Raw genomic sequence first — 16,963 nt, 5'->3', positions numbered from 1 at the left:
CCCGGGGCGCAGAATGCAAGTGGGTACCTGGGCCTGAGGGGGCATCTCTTAGGAGGGGCCTCAGTAAAAACTGAACACACCCGGCCTCCTCCTGTCTGCGAACAGCCGTCCTCTGAGCCAGCGGTTAGGGGTGGGGGTGGGGTGGGGGCCTCAGAGGCCCACGGGAGCATCTTCAGGGCACACAGCGCCTCGGCACCATCATCCCCACAAAGGTCTCTGTGACCGAAGAAGGGGGATCCGAAGGGGTTAGTGTTTCTCCCACCTTTCGACTCTCAGTGGTCCATACCCCGAAATAACGACGCTCCCCAAATTCGAGGACATCCTTTTTCATTTTTTAAAATATTTATTTTTGAGAGACAAGAGAGAGCCAGAGCAGGAGCGGGGCAGGGTCAGAGAGTGGGAGACACAGAATCTGAAGCAGGCTCCAGGCTCCACGCTGTCAGCACAGAGCCCGACGCGGAGCTCGAACTCAGGAACCGTGAGATCATGACCTGAAGTCGGACTGAGCACCCGGGCGCCCCCTTGAGGACATCCTTTGAATCACAAGCCACTTATCCCCAGTTAGGCGGGAGGTTGGAACGTCAGGAGACAGAGGTCGGAACCCTCCCCGGAAATCATGACGATTAGGCTCCCCCTCCCTCCTGGCATCTGGGGTCCCCACCTGGGTCGCTTTGAACTCCAGCCAGGGGGCTTTCAGGTTAACGCCTGCGCCACGGCCATTCCGAAATCCTGTTAGCTCTTCCTGGGGGACAAAACAAGGGATCTGGGGCCTACTCTGCCGTCAGGGCGCCTGAAGCTCTCGCCTGTCGCCCCCCACCCCCCCAACCCCCTCGCCGCGACCGCAGGCCTACACGACGCCCTCCGGACGCTTGCTCCTCCAGACCACCAGCGCCGTCACAAGCAGGGTCACCAGGATGGGCACGGCGATGAAGGGGCAGAGGATGCTTCGGGGCGGGTCCCGCACAGCCCGGCCGGAGACCGGGCAGTTCCTGAAGTAGTGTCGGTGGACGGCCACAAAGAACTTGTCCACGGCCGCATTCGGCCAGAAGCAGCCCAGCTGGTCCGCCACGTGCCTGGTGCAGTCAGTGAGCACTTTGTAGCTCCTGCGGGTGCAAAAGTGGCTCATTAGCCCCCGCGCGGGCAGAGGCCCGAGGCAGGACCCGGCCGGGGCTCTTCGCCCCATCCCCCCCGGCGCCGAGCAGCCCCGGGGGTCCTGCCCGGCCCGGCTCCGGCAGAGGAAGGCCCTGGAAGGTCCTGTGGGGGCTCCCGGATGTCCTGCAGGCGCCCACGCCCTGGAAGGCGGGCTGGGGCTCGGGGACGTCCCTCCTCGCTTCTGGGATTCCAGGGACCGGGACGCACCTGCCCGGGCAGCCTACGAGGGGGGCCAGTCAGGCGCGTTCTGACGGTGGCCTGGCTTAAGAAGCCATCAGGGCACCAATCCGCAGCCTCTCCAGCACCTCGCTGTCCCCTCCCCCAGGCAGGCCACCCAGCCTGGAAGGCGGGGCTCCCCACCGGGCCTGGTCTCCCAGCACCCCCCTCCCCCCCTCCCACTGGAGCCTCCGGGAGCGTTCATCACCTTTCGTGGTGCAGAGCCACATCTTAATTTTATTCATTGGGTGGAAATGCTGAGGACAGGGATCTGGTCTGTTTTGTTCACCTCTGCAGTCCCAGTGCCTAGGAGGGTACTGGGGATGTGGCAGGCGTGAGTCGGCTGTTTGGTCCTTTTTTTATCGTGGTAAAATAGAAATCATGTTTGCTTGTTTGGGTTTTTTTGTTTTGTTTTGTTTTTTGTTTTGTTGTGTTTTTTTTTTTTTTTTTTTTTTGCTATTTTAACCGTTTAAAAAGTTTTATCTATTACTTTTTTTGACAGAGAGAGAAAGAGAGAGCATCCCAAGCAGGCTCTGCACTGTTAGCATAGGGCTCGACGTGGGGCTGAATCCCACAAACTGTGAGATCGTGACCTGAGCTGAAACCAAGAGTCGGATGCTTAACCAGCTGAGCCACCCAGGCACCCCAAGTAAATTACTTTTTAATAAATGACGATTGAAGTTGGGGGATATTAAGACGTGGTTTCCAGAACATGAGTCCCTTCTGCTTCTACTTAGCAGGTAGAAAGTTGGAAAACAAACAGACAAAAAAACCCAAAACAACAACAACAACAACAAAAGCCAAAGAAACCACAAAACCCTATGTTTTCTGGAGTCCGTCAGAGAGCAGAGACCACAAACCAACGAAGTAACTTGTTTCAAGGACCGTCCCGCCTGGGGCAGAGCACGGGAACAACAGACATGAGAAGAAACCCACTACTGACAGACTGCGAAGACCAACTAAGCCTAGAAGGTCAGTCTGGAATTCCTGGGGCCCCAGACACCCCGGTGGTTTTGTGACTCCCCACTTTTTCCCACGAGGCTCCAGCGGGTGCTCGTGAGAAAGATTAGTGGCAGGCAGGGGACTGGCTGTCCCTTGGGGCCAGGCACAAACACTGCACGTTTCTTGAATACTTCTCATGTAAGAATCGACAGCCTGTGACCCCTGCAGGAAGAGTGGCTGATGGCAAGGAACAGACCGCAGCCCTTCCTGCTTTCCCAGACCCTCCCCGCCTGGGGAGCCAACGCCCTCAGCGGCCGAGGGAGGGACGGCACAGCCTGCCGGTGCCAGGGCACAGGAGAGACGCACTAGGGCTGACAGAGGAAGGGGAAAGACTCTTCCCCCTCGGGAGAGCAGGCCTGGGATCCTGCATGATACCAAACAGAGGGGCAGGAATCTCCCAGCCAAGATCCCACGGACCCAGGGCAGAGTTGGGCCACCACAGGGAGCGGCCCAAAGGCATGTGGCCTGTCTGAGCTGAGGCTCTGTCCCCAGCATAGAACCGCAAGCAGCAACTGTCTGCTACCTGGACAAGGTGGAGAGAGACCGGCTCAGGCGTGCAGGGTGGGACACCGCCCTGAGGAAGATTCACCAGCCCGCTCTGAAAGTGACCACGGCGGCCACAAAACACAGACCCAGCTCGGTTCCTGACAGGATGGACTCCAACCCCACACCAACAGCCTGGCGGGAGAGGGTGACCCACCACCAGAGATGAACACTAGTCGCCTCCGTCTCTGATGTTCTTTCCACGAATGTTCCGTATTCAGAAACGAAGTTACGAACTTTTCACTCAGAAGCAAGAAAACCCAAGCAACGCATTGCCAAGAGACAAAACAATCAACAGAATCAGACTCATTGATGACCTAGATGTTGAAACTATTATGCAGGGACTTCGAGGAGATGATCACGACAAGGGGTCTAGGTGAGAGATCAGATAATCTACACCCACAGAGCCTTGTAGCAGAGATGTGAAGCTGTAAGAAAGCTAGAGAGAAATTCTAGAAATAAAATGAACCCGGTATCAGAGAGAATTCCCTTGATGGGCTCATCAGCAGGTCTGGCATCTGAGGAATGAGTGAGTGAGCGTGAAGGCAGGTCAGTAGGAATTCCCCAAACCGAAACACAGAAAGAAAAAACAGAGCATCCCTGTGGCGAGTTAAAAACACTATCAACGCTATATCAAGTCCAACTTGTAATCTGAGTCCCCAGGAGGAGGAGAAGGAATGGGGCCAAAAAAGTATTTGAAGAGATAATGGCTGAAAAGTTTCCCAGAGCAGTGAGATATCGGTCTGCCAATCCAAGAAGGTCAGAGAACCTCAAACAGGGCAAAAAGCAAAACAGCAAATAAAGAACCACACAGACCCATCGGTCAAACGAGCATCTGAAAACCAAAGATAAAGAAAAAAACTTCCAAGAAAAAAAATCCTAGAGTCTGTCAGAGAAAAAAAAAGACACTTACAACGTAGCAACGGCAGGGTCTCAGCAGACATTTTACAAGAGACTGTGCAGGCCAGGGACAATGGGGTGGCCAACAGTGGGGAACACAGCCCGTCTGTCCAGAGTCCCATACCCAGCAAAAGTAGCTTTCACACGTGAAGTTGCCAATAAAGGCTTTCTCAGAAACAAAAAGAAGCTGAGAGAGAATTCATTGCCAGAAGGCCTGTGCTTTAAGAAATGTTAGTTTTTCTTTTTTTTTAATTTTTTAATGTTTATTTATACTTGAGAGAGAGAGAGAGAGAGAGAGAGAGAGAGAGAGAGAGCGAGCAGGGAAGGGGCAGAGAGAGGAAGCCACAGAATCCAAAGCAGGCTCCAGGCTCCGAGCTGTCAGCACAGAGCCCGACGCGGGGCTCGAACACACGGACCGCGAGATCATGACCTGAGCCGAAGTCGGACGCTCAACCGACGGAGCCCCCCAGGCGCCCCAGAAATGTTAGTTTTTCATTCAGAGGAGTATAACAGATACAGTAAACGGATACCGTCAAAATGAAGATGTTTAAAGATCCTTTTCTGGAACTTTCTGACTTTTGAGCTAGAAATCCAATCGACGCTGGGAAAGGCTGGGGTGTGTCCAGCAGCCAAGCGCCCCTCCACCGCAGTGCCTGTTATGTGGCCTCCAAATCGCTGAGTCACTGCCCCGAGTGCACTGGGACCGCGGGCCCTCCTCGGTCCGCGTGGGGGGGCTGGGAGGGTGGGGCCCCAGGAGGGACAGAGCCGGCCGAGGCGGCAGCAGTTGGCGTGTGTGGGACCCGTGCCCGACGGGGTGTGCGGTCTTCCCAAGCGAACAAGGACTCGTGTTTCAAGTCAAAACAGAAGTGGAGAGAGCCACAGGAAGTCATGACAGGCTGGGTCTCACGGTGAGAAGAAATGAATCAGCACGTATCAGGTGCCTGGCCCACGGTAAGTGCTGAATGTGGCAGGTGTTGTGAAAGCCCAAAGTCCAGCCTTCTGAGCTGGGTGTCGATCAGCTACGGGGACACATGTCACAAGCACTGGTTTGGACGACCTGTCTTCTCCCCTGCCTCAGACCCACCAAGCCCCCCAGTAGTTTCTGGGGTTCGGCAGGACAGACACGCCGTCCTAAACGTTGCCCCCCCCTCCTCTGTGCCTGGGGGTGGAGCGGGGACACCCCCAGGAAGAGGTATTGCCACCCCTGGGCCGGCCAGCCAGGAGAGGGAGGAGCCCCTGACCCAGGAGATGAGACCCTACAGACCCCACGCGGAGGCCACGCGGAGGCTGAGCGCCCGGGGTGGGCTATTCTGGGATCAGGCACTTTCTCCTTGAAATGTTATCTTCCAGTTTGCAAAGCCACCGCCGTCTAAAAATATCTCCAACATGCAGTCAGCCGTCCACATCCTGTTTATTTATACAGAAGTGACAGCTGAAACTTTCAATAAATATTTGGAGCCCTGTCAGCAAGGGGGTGATAAGAGAATTCCCCTCAGAGTGTAGACATTCTTCTCTTCAGAAGAACACAGTACTGACTGAAGGGCCCAAAATAATCATGAAAAATATTCTCACCTTAACCCTCTATTTTCAGTCCTCACATAACCAAACAGTTATCGTGTGTGTGTGTGTGTGTGTGTGTGTGTGTGTGTGTGGCAAGGACTTTCTATTCTGGGCCTTTAAGCAAACTTTGCTTGGAATGTTCCTGAACACGATGGTGGGAGTTTCCAATATGTCTGGGTCCCAAGTCAAGGCTCCCGGCACCGAGACTTATGATTGTTTCCTCACTGGCAAGAAGGCTGATGCCCACTCCTGCCCCAGGCAAGGTGTCTGCTCTGGGGACACTGTGGTCGCTGGTGTCCCCCAGGTAGCCCTGACTGGTCCTGATGTGGAGTGTCTGAGCTGGGGCCCTGGCGCCCCAGGACCTGGATTCAAATCCCAGCCCCGCCGCCTATCCTGAGTAATCCTGGGATCGCCTTCCCCCTATCCGGGCGAGCCCTGGCCTCCTTATATGCAAATGAAGACACCACTTGGCAGGGTTACTGGGCAGATCAAGTGAAATGAGGTCAAGGGCTCCACATACAGCAGGTGCTCAATAAGTGGATGTTACCTCATCCCTTCCTTCTGAACAACTGGCGTGTGGCTTACAAAGTAGTCACTTCTCGTTCTACAAACCTGAACAAACGCAGACCAGGCCACCTGAGTCTAAGCCTCCGGAATCCGAGGAGGAACCACTTTTGGACTTAGGTTCACTTTATCCGCATCAATAGCTTTACCCATCCACCCGGGACCACACACTCCTCCCCCCCCCCCCCACCCACCGTGGGTTCCCGCAGCCCCATGCACCTGCCGTGGGGAGCAGCAGCTGGGGGTGAATGTGACTGCCCCGTGCTGGCCCAACGGGCCTGTCAAAATGCTCGATGACACGGCGGGGAGGCTCTCGGATAGCTGACGAGGCGGGCAGGTGGGTGTGAGACCCAGAGCCGTACCCATGACGCTTTTGGCTGAACAGCCCTTCTGGAAATACAAATGACTAATACACAGCCCAGAAAAAGTTTAACCCCGCTCTTAAGAAAAACAAAGAGGGGCGCCTGGGTGCCTTAGTCGGTTTAGCGTCCAACTTCGGCTCGGGTCATGATCTCGTGGTCTGTGAATTCAAGCCCGCGTCTCAGAGCCTGGAGCCTGCTTCGGATTCTGTCTCTCCCTCTCTCTCTGCTCCTCCCTGCTCACGCTCTGTCTCTCTCAAAAATAAATAAACATTAAAAAAAAGAAAAAAAAAGAAAGAAAAACAAAGAAGTGAATGTCCAAATTTAAATTTTTTTTTTTAACGTTTATTTATTTTTGAGACAGAGACACAGCATGAACGGGGGAGGGGCAGAGAGAGAGGGAGACACAGAATCGGAAGCAGGCTCCAGGCTCTGAGCCATCAGCCCAGAGCCCGACATGGGGCTCGAACTCGCGGACCGCGAGATCGTGACCTGAGCTGAAGTCGGACGCTTAACCGACTGAGCCACCCAGGCGCCCCTGAATGTCCAAATTTAAAAATAACACTTGGCGCTGGGGAAGGTACCGTGAGATGACGCAGGTCCTTGTGTCATTGCTAACAGAAGACAAACCGGTAAACATTTTCTCGAAAAGCGATTCAGCGATATGCGCCAATAACCTCACAAGTGTGGATGCCCTTTGGCCCAGTATTTCTTTTCTGGGAATTATCTGAAATTAATAACATAAAATGTAGACAAAAGTAGTGTAAGAAGATGTTCACGGCGAAGTTCTAATTATGGAAAACAGCCCACAACGGGACTGCCAGGAAAGAACCGGCTTCTAAAAGCCTCCCCGCTCTCTGCACCTCCCCCTTCAGGCTCGCAGCCCTGGGTGCCTAACCCCACCCCACCAGCCACCTCCAGGCCCCTCCAGTTCCAGCAGCCCCCCTGCAGGAAGGGCGAGGCCACTAGATGGAGCCCGTCCTGGGGACCTCCTCTCTGTGGTCTCCTCCCCTGGGGACGCTTCTCCCGCCTGTCAGCTCCTCCCGTGCAGCCACATCCCCCAGGACCCCCCATCCGGGCTCCTGAGGCTTCCCCTCCATCGCCTGGAGCGACCTCGCCCGCCCGGAGAGGCTCCCTGGTCCTCCCCACCTCCCTGGTCGGAGGGAGGGGCGTCCACACTCCGCAGACCCCTTGCTGTGACCCTCCCACCCCCATCGGAAGCTGGGTCCCGTCCACATCCAGCTGTCACCACACCTGGCTTCCAGGTTGCCCGTGCCCCCAGCTCCAGCTCCCAGCCCCTGGGAGCCCTTGCCCAGCCCCTGAGTTGTCATGGACTTCTCCCCACCTCCTCCAGGGGTGTCCCTGCCCTCCTGTGGCCCTGTCACTGTGTCCAGGAGTAGGCAGCAGTGACTTGTCTCAGTGGGTTATTGTGACCCACCTTGCTGATAATAGCGTCCACCTTCCTTCACAATTCGGGCCAGAGGCCTTGGCCTCTCTGCACCCCTTCTCTTCTACTCCACCCAGCTTGGTCAGGGGTGGCCATCAAATCCCTCCCTCTTCTCCTCTCCTCTGCGCCCCTGCGCTCAGTCCATGATTGGCTGTCTCACCCCTGCCCTCCTCCTGACCCAACACAGAGCCCAACGTGGGGCTCGAACTCACAGGCCGTGAGATCATGACCTGAGCTGAAGTCGGTTGCTCAATCGACTGAGCCACCCAGGCACCCCTACGCTAGGGACTTTAACACCCCTTCCGGGGCTAAGCAAATTAAAACCAGTACCAAGTGAAGAAGCCTGACTCAGGGACTGCATGTGAAGTTTCTAGTCTACGGTCAACAAGCTTTTCAAGTCCACGGACTGTATTTAGGCAGCAAAGAAAAACAACAAATTCCCAAAGTGGAAACTCTAAGTCAGTATTCTTTGACTACAATATTAAAAACTAGAAATTAGTAAGAAAAGGATAAATTAAAAAAAACCCCAAAGTCTCTAGAAATGAAAGGGCATGCATATAACTTTTAAGTCAAACAAGAACTTAATTAGATCAGACACTATTAAGAAAACAATGGCGTGCTATGTGTAAAAATTAAGGGGATGGAGGCAAAACTGAATTATGAGAAAAATCCATTGTTGTAAACTATCTTATTACTACACAAAATGATATGAAAATACGTGAAGTCTCCAACTCAAGGCATTTTAAAATTTAATATTATTATTATTATTATTATTTTTTTAACATTTATTTATTTTTGAGAGAGAGGGAGAGAGAGCACGAACAGGGGAGAAGGAGAGACAGAGGGAGACACAGAATCTGAAGCAAGCTCCAGGCTCTGAGCTGTCAGCACAGAGCCTGACGCGGGGCTCGAACCCACAAACCGTGACATCATGACCTGAGCCGAAGTGGGACGCTGAACCGACTGAGCCACCCAGGCGCCCCAAGACATTTTTTAAAAGAACAACAAAATAAAACTTTCCAAAGGGCAAATAATTCAAATGCACTCATAATTGTTAAAAAGTAATATTTAGTGATATTTTAAGAAGTAAAACGAATATGTAAGTTCAATAGCTGATTCTTTAGAAAACAATGAAACCAGACATATCTCTGGATAATATAGTCTGAAAAAAAAAAAGAGGGAAAACATCAATATACAAAACCACCGGAAGGAGATTACCCAAAGTATAGGAGAGTAACATACAAAAAAATGTATGTTACAGTTTGGGAAATCCTTGAGTTGGCATGCTTTTTGGGAAACTACAAATGACCAAACAGAGACTTAAAAGATAAAAAATCTGGGGCGCCTGGGTGGCGCAGTCGGTTAAGCGTCCGACTTCAGCCAGGTCACGATCTCGCGGTCCGTGAGTTCGAGCCCCGCGTCGGGCTCTGGGCTGATGGCTCAGAGCCTGGAGCCTGTTTCCGATTCTGTGTCTCCCTCTCTCTCTGCCCCTCCCCCGTTCATGCTCTGTCTCTCTCTGTCCCAAAAATAAATAAACGTTGAAAAAAAAAATTAAAAAAAAAAGATAAAAAATCTGAGAAGAATGAAAAATGTTATTAGAGAATTACTTCCACAAAAGGTGCTGGACTCAGGTAATTCTTCCAAATTCTCGAGATCACAGAGGCGGACGCTGAGTTCCCCTGTTCTTTTACAGGGTTAGCAAATCCTGATCCCAGTCCACGTGCCCTGGAGCCACAGATGTCCTCTACGTTCACTTATCAATGACACAAAAGTACGACAGAGGATGTTTGCAGATTTCAGCCAGTCCTCCAGAGCACCTTAAGGCCACGTTCATTTCGGGAATGCTTCAAACTCAGCATAAAATCACACTTCAACGTGTCCAAGGAAAGGGACACGCGACCGTTCCAATACAAGCTGAGAAGGCATTTGATAAGACTCAACATTCGTTTCTGATGGAAAAGAAACCACCTTGTAAACCTTGACAAACAGGTTCTTTTCTCAAGGTGATAAAAACCTCCCCAAACCGAGGGCACGCATCTTATGATTGGAACCCTAGGGGCGTTTTCATCACAGGCAGGAATCCCTTCCTTCATTCTTAGCTGGTCAGGCCTGTCTTCTCCCTTGTGGTTTCCGCCTTTCGTGTCGGGGGGCCCCCACCCAAGACTTCGAAGTCACGTGGAGCCTTCCCGAAGCAGGGAGGGGCTGGGGCCACTTCCTCTGGTGACAGAAAGCCACGCGGTGACCCGGCCTGCCCTAGGCTGTGCCAGGCGTGGAGTGAGGATGCCAGGCCAGCTTGTCTCTACAAGGGGCCTCCGACCACGGACAGGAGGGGCCAGCGGCCTTGGCAGTGGCTAAGCAAGTCCTCGTGCTGTACTTTTCCCGAAGACCCACGCACAAGCCGGCTGGGAGGCCGGCCTTCCAGCCTGGAGGAAACACAGGACGGGGCATCTTTTGTTTTTCTTGCTGCTGCGGGGACACAGAAGGACGTCTTGGTCACTGATTTAAAACATTTCACTGGCACCGGCCTGGGAACGTGTGCTGGGCTGGGGGTGGGGGTGGTGGGGGGGGTGCTGAGTCAACGGAGCCTCTGGAACTCACTCCGCACGCCTGGGGTTTGCAGCCGGAGGCGGGAAGGTGGATGCTAGACCATCGAGCCCTCCCTCGGCCAGTTAGCTCAGACAGATCCGAGCGAACCAGGCCAGACCAACGAGGCCAAGCGCTAGAAGTCGTGCCTCCCTGCTGGCCCAGGGCTGACCCGCCGAGGGTGCTCGGACACAGAAGGCTTTGACGTTAGTGGCTACCGTTGCACGCAAATGCGTACCTTGAGATGAATTTTTCCGAGGCTCCTACGACAGTGTAAGTGCTTAGTAGAACAGGGACCCCGCCCATGTTGGCAAACGCATTACCCTAGGGGGCACAGGGGACCGGCAGCGCCATCGCTGCCTGAGACTCACAGCACGCCACGTGCCCACGCTGTGAGGTTTGCAGCAACGCTCCGGTCCACACAGCACGCAAACGCCTCGACAGGCTGCCCAGGAAAGCCCGCTGAACGGTGGAGGGAAATCCCACGTCACATCTCTGATGCCAGCTCCCTGGCTAAACCGAACCCCCCTGACCAGCGGGCACTGGCTGAGCCAGGTGGACAGATGCCATTTTCTCAGGAAAGACAGAACAGGACTGAGCAGAGAACAAAGAGCCTCGGGAGGGTTCCAGGGAAGAGGGGGACACATGGAAACCGGCCGGGGTTTTCTCTGCTGGCTACGAGGCAACAGTTTTCCAGAAATACCCGCGGTCCATCCAGGGCGTGCGTCAGCAGACGGGGCTCGGGGGGGGGGGGGGCCTGGAAGGACCCCGCCGCTCTTGGGCTGTGGAAAACAAGACACGGGACAGCCCTCTGTGGCTTCCTCTGGCCACCGCTCCGCCTTCCCACCCCGCTGGGCTCTGGGCTTCTCTTCTCCTGGCCTGAAGCCTGGCTCTCCCCTCCCCCGAGACACCCCACGTTGGGGAAGCGAAAGACAGGCTTCTGGGGCATTTCACGTCAGTTCTCGGGCGTTGGCCTGGGAAGCTGCTGTGCAGACAAGGCCCTGAGGGCGTTTCCTCTGGAAGTCACCCCCTCCCCCCCAACACTGCGTTCTGCACCCTCAGCCTTGGGAGCCTGGATCTGTCCCCTCTCACACCTTGTTTCTGTCTGCTTCTCCAGTCCCCCTTAGGAATGACCTGCTCCACGACCCCCCCCCCCCCCACCCCCCGGCGGGAGAGCATTTCATGGCTCCCCTTCTAGAGAGGAGCGGGCTTCTTTCGGCTCTGCTTCTACAGCAGCCTGGCAGGGGAGGTCCACGGCTGCCGTCTGGAAACCCCCTCTGTCTGGGGTCCCTGGCCCCCTGCCTATGGACTTGTATTTCCTCAAACCCAGGACTCGGGCCTGGCACTTTTGGGGTCCCTGCCCCGGCTGAGTCCTCTGGGCCCCGTGACGCCCCCTCCCTCTTTAGCCCCTTGCAGCTGCCCGCTCTGTGTGTCCCCGCTGGCCTGTGACCTCAGGAGGGCAGGGCAGCTCCTCTCGGTTCCCCGTGGAACCCTGCCCCCCGTGTGGGCGTACAGCAGGGCTCAGTGCCCAAGGCTGATGTGCCTGCAACTCTGCAGCCCTCACCGGGCCCCACCCGGAGCCCCAGTTCCTCAAATCTGGGCCAGGAGGGAGAGGAGGGCGCTGCCCCTTCCCGCCTGGGCCACCCTGGGCGGTCCTGAGTGGGACAGAGGACCCCTGGGGACCTCTGGGGATGCCTGCCTGGACACGGGGTCTGCAGCTGGGCCCAAGGTCCCCAAACACAAGGTCTCATGAGCACAGGCCACGGTCCATACGTGCAGAGCCCTGTGTCCCCGTGCCAGCCCCACAGCCCACCCTTGGACCTGGAACCCAGAGGCTCACTTTGGGGGAGCAGCGGGAGACTCCCTGAGAAGATTCCTCAGCTTTGTATCCAGGCTGGTTGAGGCCACCTGGAAGCAATGTGTGTGGGCCACGTGGGGCCATGTGTGGAATGGGGAGGGGCACCCCTTCCTCCAGGCGGGTGTGGGGCTCGGCTCCCTTCAGGCTCCACCCCCGCCAGGTGCCCCGTGAAGGATGCCACCCGCCAGGCCGCGGTGAGTCCTCAGGCAGGAGACTTGGCGTCCCTGAGCGGTGCCATCTGCATCTGGGAAGACGGCCCCAGGGCTGAGCTGGAGACCAGGGAGGCAACGCACACGAGGGCCCCCCGCTCCCCTGGACCCACGGAGGGGGGACGTCACCAGTTAAGGCGACTGCTGTCGGTTGAGGGGACACCAGTGTCGGCAGACAGAGCTTCGCCCCACACCGGGCAGCTCTCGACCGAGCCCCCGTTTCCTGAGCTTGGCACCAGTCAGGCCGCAGTATGGCTCCAACATTCCCTCTGCTGGGTCTGCACACTGAGCACTAGCTACTCACCGGCCTGCAGAGAAGTGCCCGCGGCTCTAGGAGCGGGCCCGTGGGGGCTGCAAGTACCGTGTTGGGAGACGGGGCGCTGGGGACCCAGGGCTGCAGAGACGCACGGAGGGGGGCGGGCACTTCCTCTCCAGCTGTCCTGCTGTGGCCGGGCTGGTCAGCCTGTGCACAAGGGGCCGTGGGCTCCTGCCGGGAGCACGTGCTGCTGGGCCCCGGGGACAGTCTCGTCTCCCTGGGCGATGGGCACCCTGCAACTCAGGAGGCCACACGGGAGCCATCCAGGGAGCCGTGGGCATGCAGAACGGGGACCCTCTTAGGTGTGGGTGGACGCCCACACGTCCCCCAGAGCCGAGGGCAACACTCCACACGGGACTGCTGATGGCTGGGCTCTCTGCTCCGCACGGGACAGGAGGGACTAGGACATACATCCCATGGGCGTGGTGCTCCGAGAAGCAGCTTTAGAAGCCGGCGTTCCTATCCTCTCCTTAAAGACAGGCGCTGCCGAGGTGACCCGCGTGGGTGACCCGAGGTGGCAGTGAGGGAGGTGGTCCGGGGGTCTGACCCACGTCTGCCTGGCTCCTCCACATAGGGAGCTGTCTCCCCTGCTCGCCCCCGGAAGCCCCTTTTGGGGAGGAGGCATCCTGGTCACCCCGTCCCCACCCGGGGCCTGCCTCCTCAGCCTCCCTCCTCTGCTCCTGTTCTGTGGCTCCGTGCCCGGCAGCTCCCGGTGCCTCTGCTCAAGCCAGGAGCAGGCAGAGGTTTCTAAATCCATTCCTGGCTCTGCGTGCAGACGGCTCTGGCACCAGACGCAGCGCCCCAGGGGGTGCCAGGGCAGGCTCCCCACGGACAGGGCTCACGGGGCAGGCGAGGGCACAGGCCTCCTCGGAGAACAGGCTGGGGCAGGAACCAGGCTCCTGGGGCCGGCAGCTCGGAGAGAGATCTGTAGTTGTAAGATCCGGCAGGCGTCTGAGAACTAGGGAGCTGTGGCTGGTCACTGAGCTGTGGCCCCTGGTGAGACCGGGGAGCCCCGTGCAGACACCAGGTCTAGGAAGGTGAGGCTGCCGCTCGCACCCTTGCTGGGAGGTGGGTGTGTGCGTGTCCGAGTCCCAGGATTAGGCGGACAGCCGGGGCGCTATATTTGGACACGAGCACCCTGGGGCCATTATCCCTGTGAAGCCATGCGGGCCACTGGAGGGAAGGGCTCTTCTGTGCAGCCCACCCCGGTCCCGCTGCTCTCTGCCTGTCCTGCCCAAGAGACTCTGTCCCCCTGATGCCACTGGACTCCCCAGGGACCCTGCTCTGCCCTCCCCACAGGGGCCCCTGCAGAGGGCTCACCCCCACCTACACGCCCTACCCACTTGCTGCCTCGTCTAGGAGGCTCCGCCATCCGCATCCCTGCTGCCCCCATCCTACGGAGGTCGGAGGTCGCAGCTCAGGGCGACACCCACTGTAGGGGGCAGGGCAGGGCCGTCCACACAGGTGCTTCTCTGTGATTCAAAATCACCCTGGGAGACATGCTCGGACCGTGGAGCAGCCCCAGAACCCCAGGAGGACGGGGACATAGAGACGTAAATGTCACAGGACCTGCACCCCACCTGGCTTTCTGGAGGGGGCCTTTGACATTCCCCCGGCCTGCACCCAAAGAAACTGCCCATCAGCCTGTGCCCCTGGGGGTCTTGGCCGCCCAGGGTCTGAGGGTATGTCTGGAAAGCTTCCCAGAGCCTCCCCGAGGGCAGTCCCTAACTCCAGGGGCCGTGGGTCCACATCCTGCCCGCCCCACGCCCTCCCTGCCCCCTCCCGGTCCCTGGGTCCAGCCCCCTGCAAGCAGGCACTCTGGAAGGAAGAGGCCACACTTAACAGATCAGTAAAAATCCCTCTGCCTTCTCTGACCACATAATAAAAACCCAGAGACGACGGAACAAAAGCTACGCGAGCTTCAGAAAACAAGGCTGCTCATCACAGATCTATCCCCCCCGCCAAGCTGTCACTCATGTAGAAAGAAAGCTCCGTAGAAATGTTTCACTCCCGGGAATGGATTACTCATAAGGCTTTATTTCTAGGATTTGCTTCACATAGTCGCCTGAATTTAAAAGACACACGTGAAAGGGAACGAGGGGTTAAAAATAGTAAGACGTGTTTGAATTAACAGGCTATTTGCAGATGTGAGTAACCAAGACCTCTCAGACCAGCGTTATTACTGACAAAAGTCAGAACGCAGTGTAAAAAATAAAAGCAAAATAGAGGATAGGAAGGAAAAAGCAGGTTTTATTTTATTATTTTTTTAAATGTTTATTTTTAAGGGAAAGAGAGAGAGAGAGGGAGAGAGAGAGTGGGGGAGAGAGAGGGCATAAGCAGGGGAGGTGAAGACAGCTGGGGACAGAGGATCCAATGGGCTCTGCACTGACAGCAGACAGCCTGATGCAGGGCTCGAACTCATGAACCGCGAGATCATGACCTGAGCAGAAGTCAGGCGCCTAACCAACTGAGCCACCCAGGTGCTCCGAAAAACCAGGTTTTAGAACATTAGTTCAAATCAAAGAAGAGAGAGACAGACAGACACAAAGCGAAATTTGAGGAGGCCCAAAACCCAGGGATTCTGGTCCCTTCACCAAGGGGAGGCCAAAGCACGTGGTCTGACACGATAAGAAAAGCGACACGGAATCAGAGGATGTGTGTTTCATTTCATGGCTGGTTGAGTGAAAAAGAGTTTTCCAGTCGTCAACCTCACTTGAAAGAGAAAAGAAAAGACATTATGTTCTAACCATACGAAGAAAAGAGAAATCAGGGTGGAAATGTAAAAAATCAAGACAAAAAACGGCGTGCCTGAAGATCGAACAGAAAGGACAAATACGATGTCGTTTTCTCTGGTAAAGGCTCGTCGCTCTGTTATATGAAACTCTATAGAGTTTATGTAACATATATAACTCTATGTTATATAAAATGTAACATCCAGCAGTAAGCTGTTGGCAAGAGACGTAAGTCACACAGAACGACAAAGTCCGAGGAGCTGACAGACCAGTGCTTCTGTGCTAACTCGAGGCAAAGGATAACGTAGAGCAAAAACTATCACATGTGCCTAGAGCTGTAACGGTGTTTCACGGTCGATGCCAGCAGCAGGATAACGTGGAGTCTAAATGCTGAGAGCAGAGCAAAAGATATGCATAAAAGCCTTCCAGAAAAGCGAAATGGAAACGATGTCGACACGGTTAGGATTGAAGAATCCACTACTGCATTATCATATGCAAAAAGCTCAGGGGCGCCTGGGTGGCTCAGTCGGTTAAGCATCCCACTCTTGAGCTCCGCTCAGGTCATGATCTCGCGGTTCGTGAGTTCAAGCCCCGAGATGCGCTCCGCACTGTCAGCATGGAGCCTGCTTGGGATTCTCTCTCTCCCTCTCTCTCTGCCCCTTCCCCCCCCGCCCAAAATAAATAAGTAAACATAAAAAAAAGTTCAGAGGGGCACCTGGGTGGCTCAGTTGGTTGAGTGTCTGACTTCAGCTCAGGTGGTGATCTCAAGGTTCACGAGTTCGAGCCCCCTGTCGGGATCTGTGCTGACAGCTCGGAGCTTGGAGCCTGCTTCGGATTCTGGGTCTCCCTCTCTCTCTTTGCCCCTCCCCCACTCACGCTCTGTCTGTCTCTCAAAAACAAACATTAAATTTTTTTAAAGTTCAGAAACCTGTAAAGAAGCTGCATAGCACGACAGTGCAGTGTTAATCACTGCTTCGGGGGGGATGAAATAGAAAGAAGAGAACGTTTTCATTTTCAAGTTTTGGTGGTGTGTTTACAGAAGGTCTTAGTGTGAGAGATCTGAAAGAAAATCTCAACAAAAACACAAAGTAGAAACTATTCACTCTGTGTGCTATCACTCTATCAAGAGAAGAAGAGCTTCAGAACCAAATGGAAATGCAACATTTGAGAACTAAAATATACCTGCCCAAAGAAAAAACTGTCTGAAGGAGAAAGTCAAGAAAGACAATAACTGTGTGGTAAGAAAATACAACGAGAAAACAGACATCTCAAAACCTGCAGAAAGTGGTGAAGAAGGTCCCGAGGGAGAAACAACATGGTCTTAAATGCCTTTATTATGTTAAAAAAAAAAGGGGGGGGGTGAGAAAAAATGATGTCGTCAGCATCTAAATTCTACCTTGTGAAAGAAGCAAATATTTTTCTGAAAAGGTAAAAAGAGGGAAAAGCAAATGATAAAAGCCAAAACATTTTTAAAAGACATTTCAATGCAAGACACAGTCTGTTTTCTAAAGACCTATAGTAA

General features: G+C 55.0%; 1 protein-coding gene across 4 annotated transcripts in view; it reads right to left on the bottom strand.

Moving 5' to 3' along the window:
• Positions 1–353: 353 nt before the first annotated feature.
• RAMP1 (receptor activity modifying protein 1) overlaps positions 354–16,963 on the bottom strand; it is a 46,937-nt gene continuing 30,327 nt past the window's right edge. For 3 of the 4 annotated variants that reach the window (XM_045034683.1, XM_045034681.1, XM_045034682.1), the window contains exons 3-4: positions 852–1,103; positions 354–742 (exon numbers count right to left, since the gene is read on the bottom strand). In XM_045034683.1, coding sequence (XP_044890618.1) covers positions 733–742; positions 852–1,103 — 262 coding nt within the window. In that variant the 3' untranslated portion in view covers positions 354–732. Of the gene's footprint in view, positions 743–847; positions 1,104–16,963 lie in introns of those variants that run through there. The other variant, XM_023259915.2, reaches the window with a different exon arrangement.

This window comes from Felis catus, chromosome C1 (genome assembly GCF_018350175.1).
Source record: "Felis catus isolate Fca126 chromosome C1, F.catus_Fca126_mat1.0, whole genome shotgun sequence".
NCBI lineage: Eukaryota > Metazoa > Chordata > Mammalia > Carnivora > Felidae > Felis > Felis catus.
This window is presented reverse-complemented; position numbering and strand designations above follow the sequence as displayed.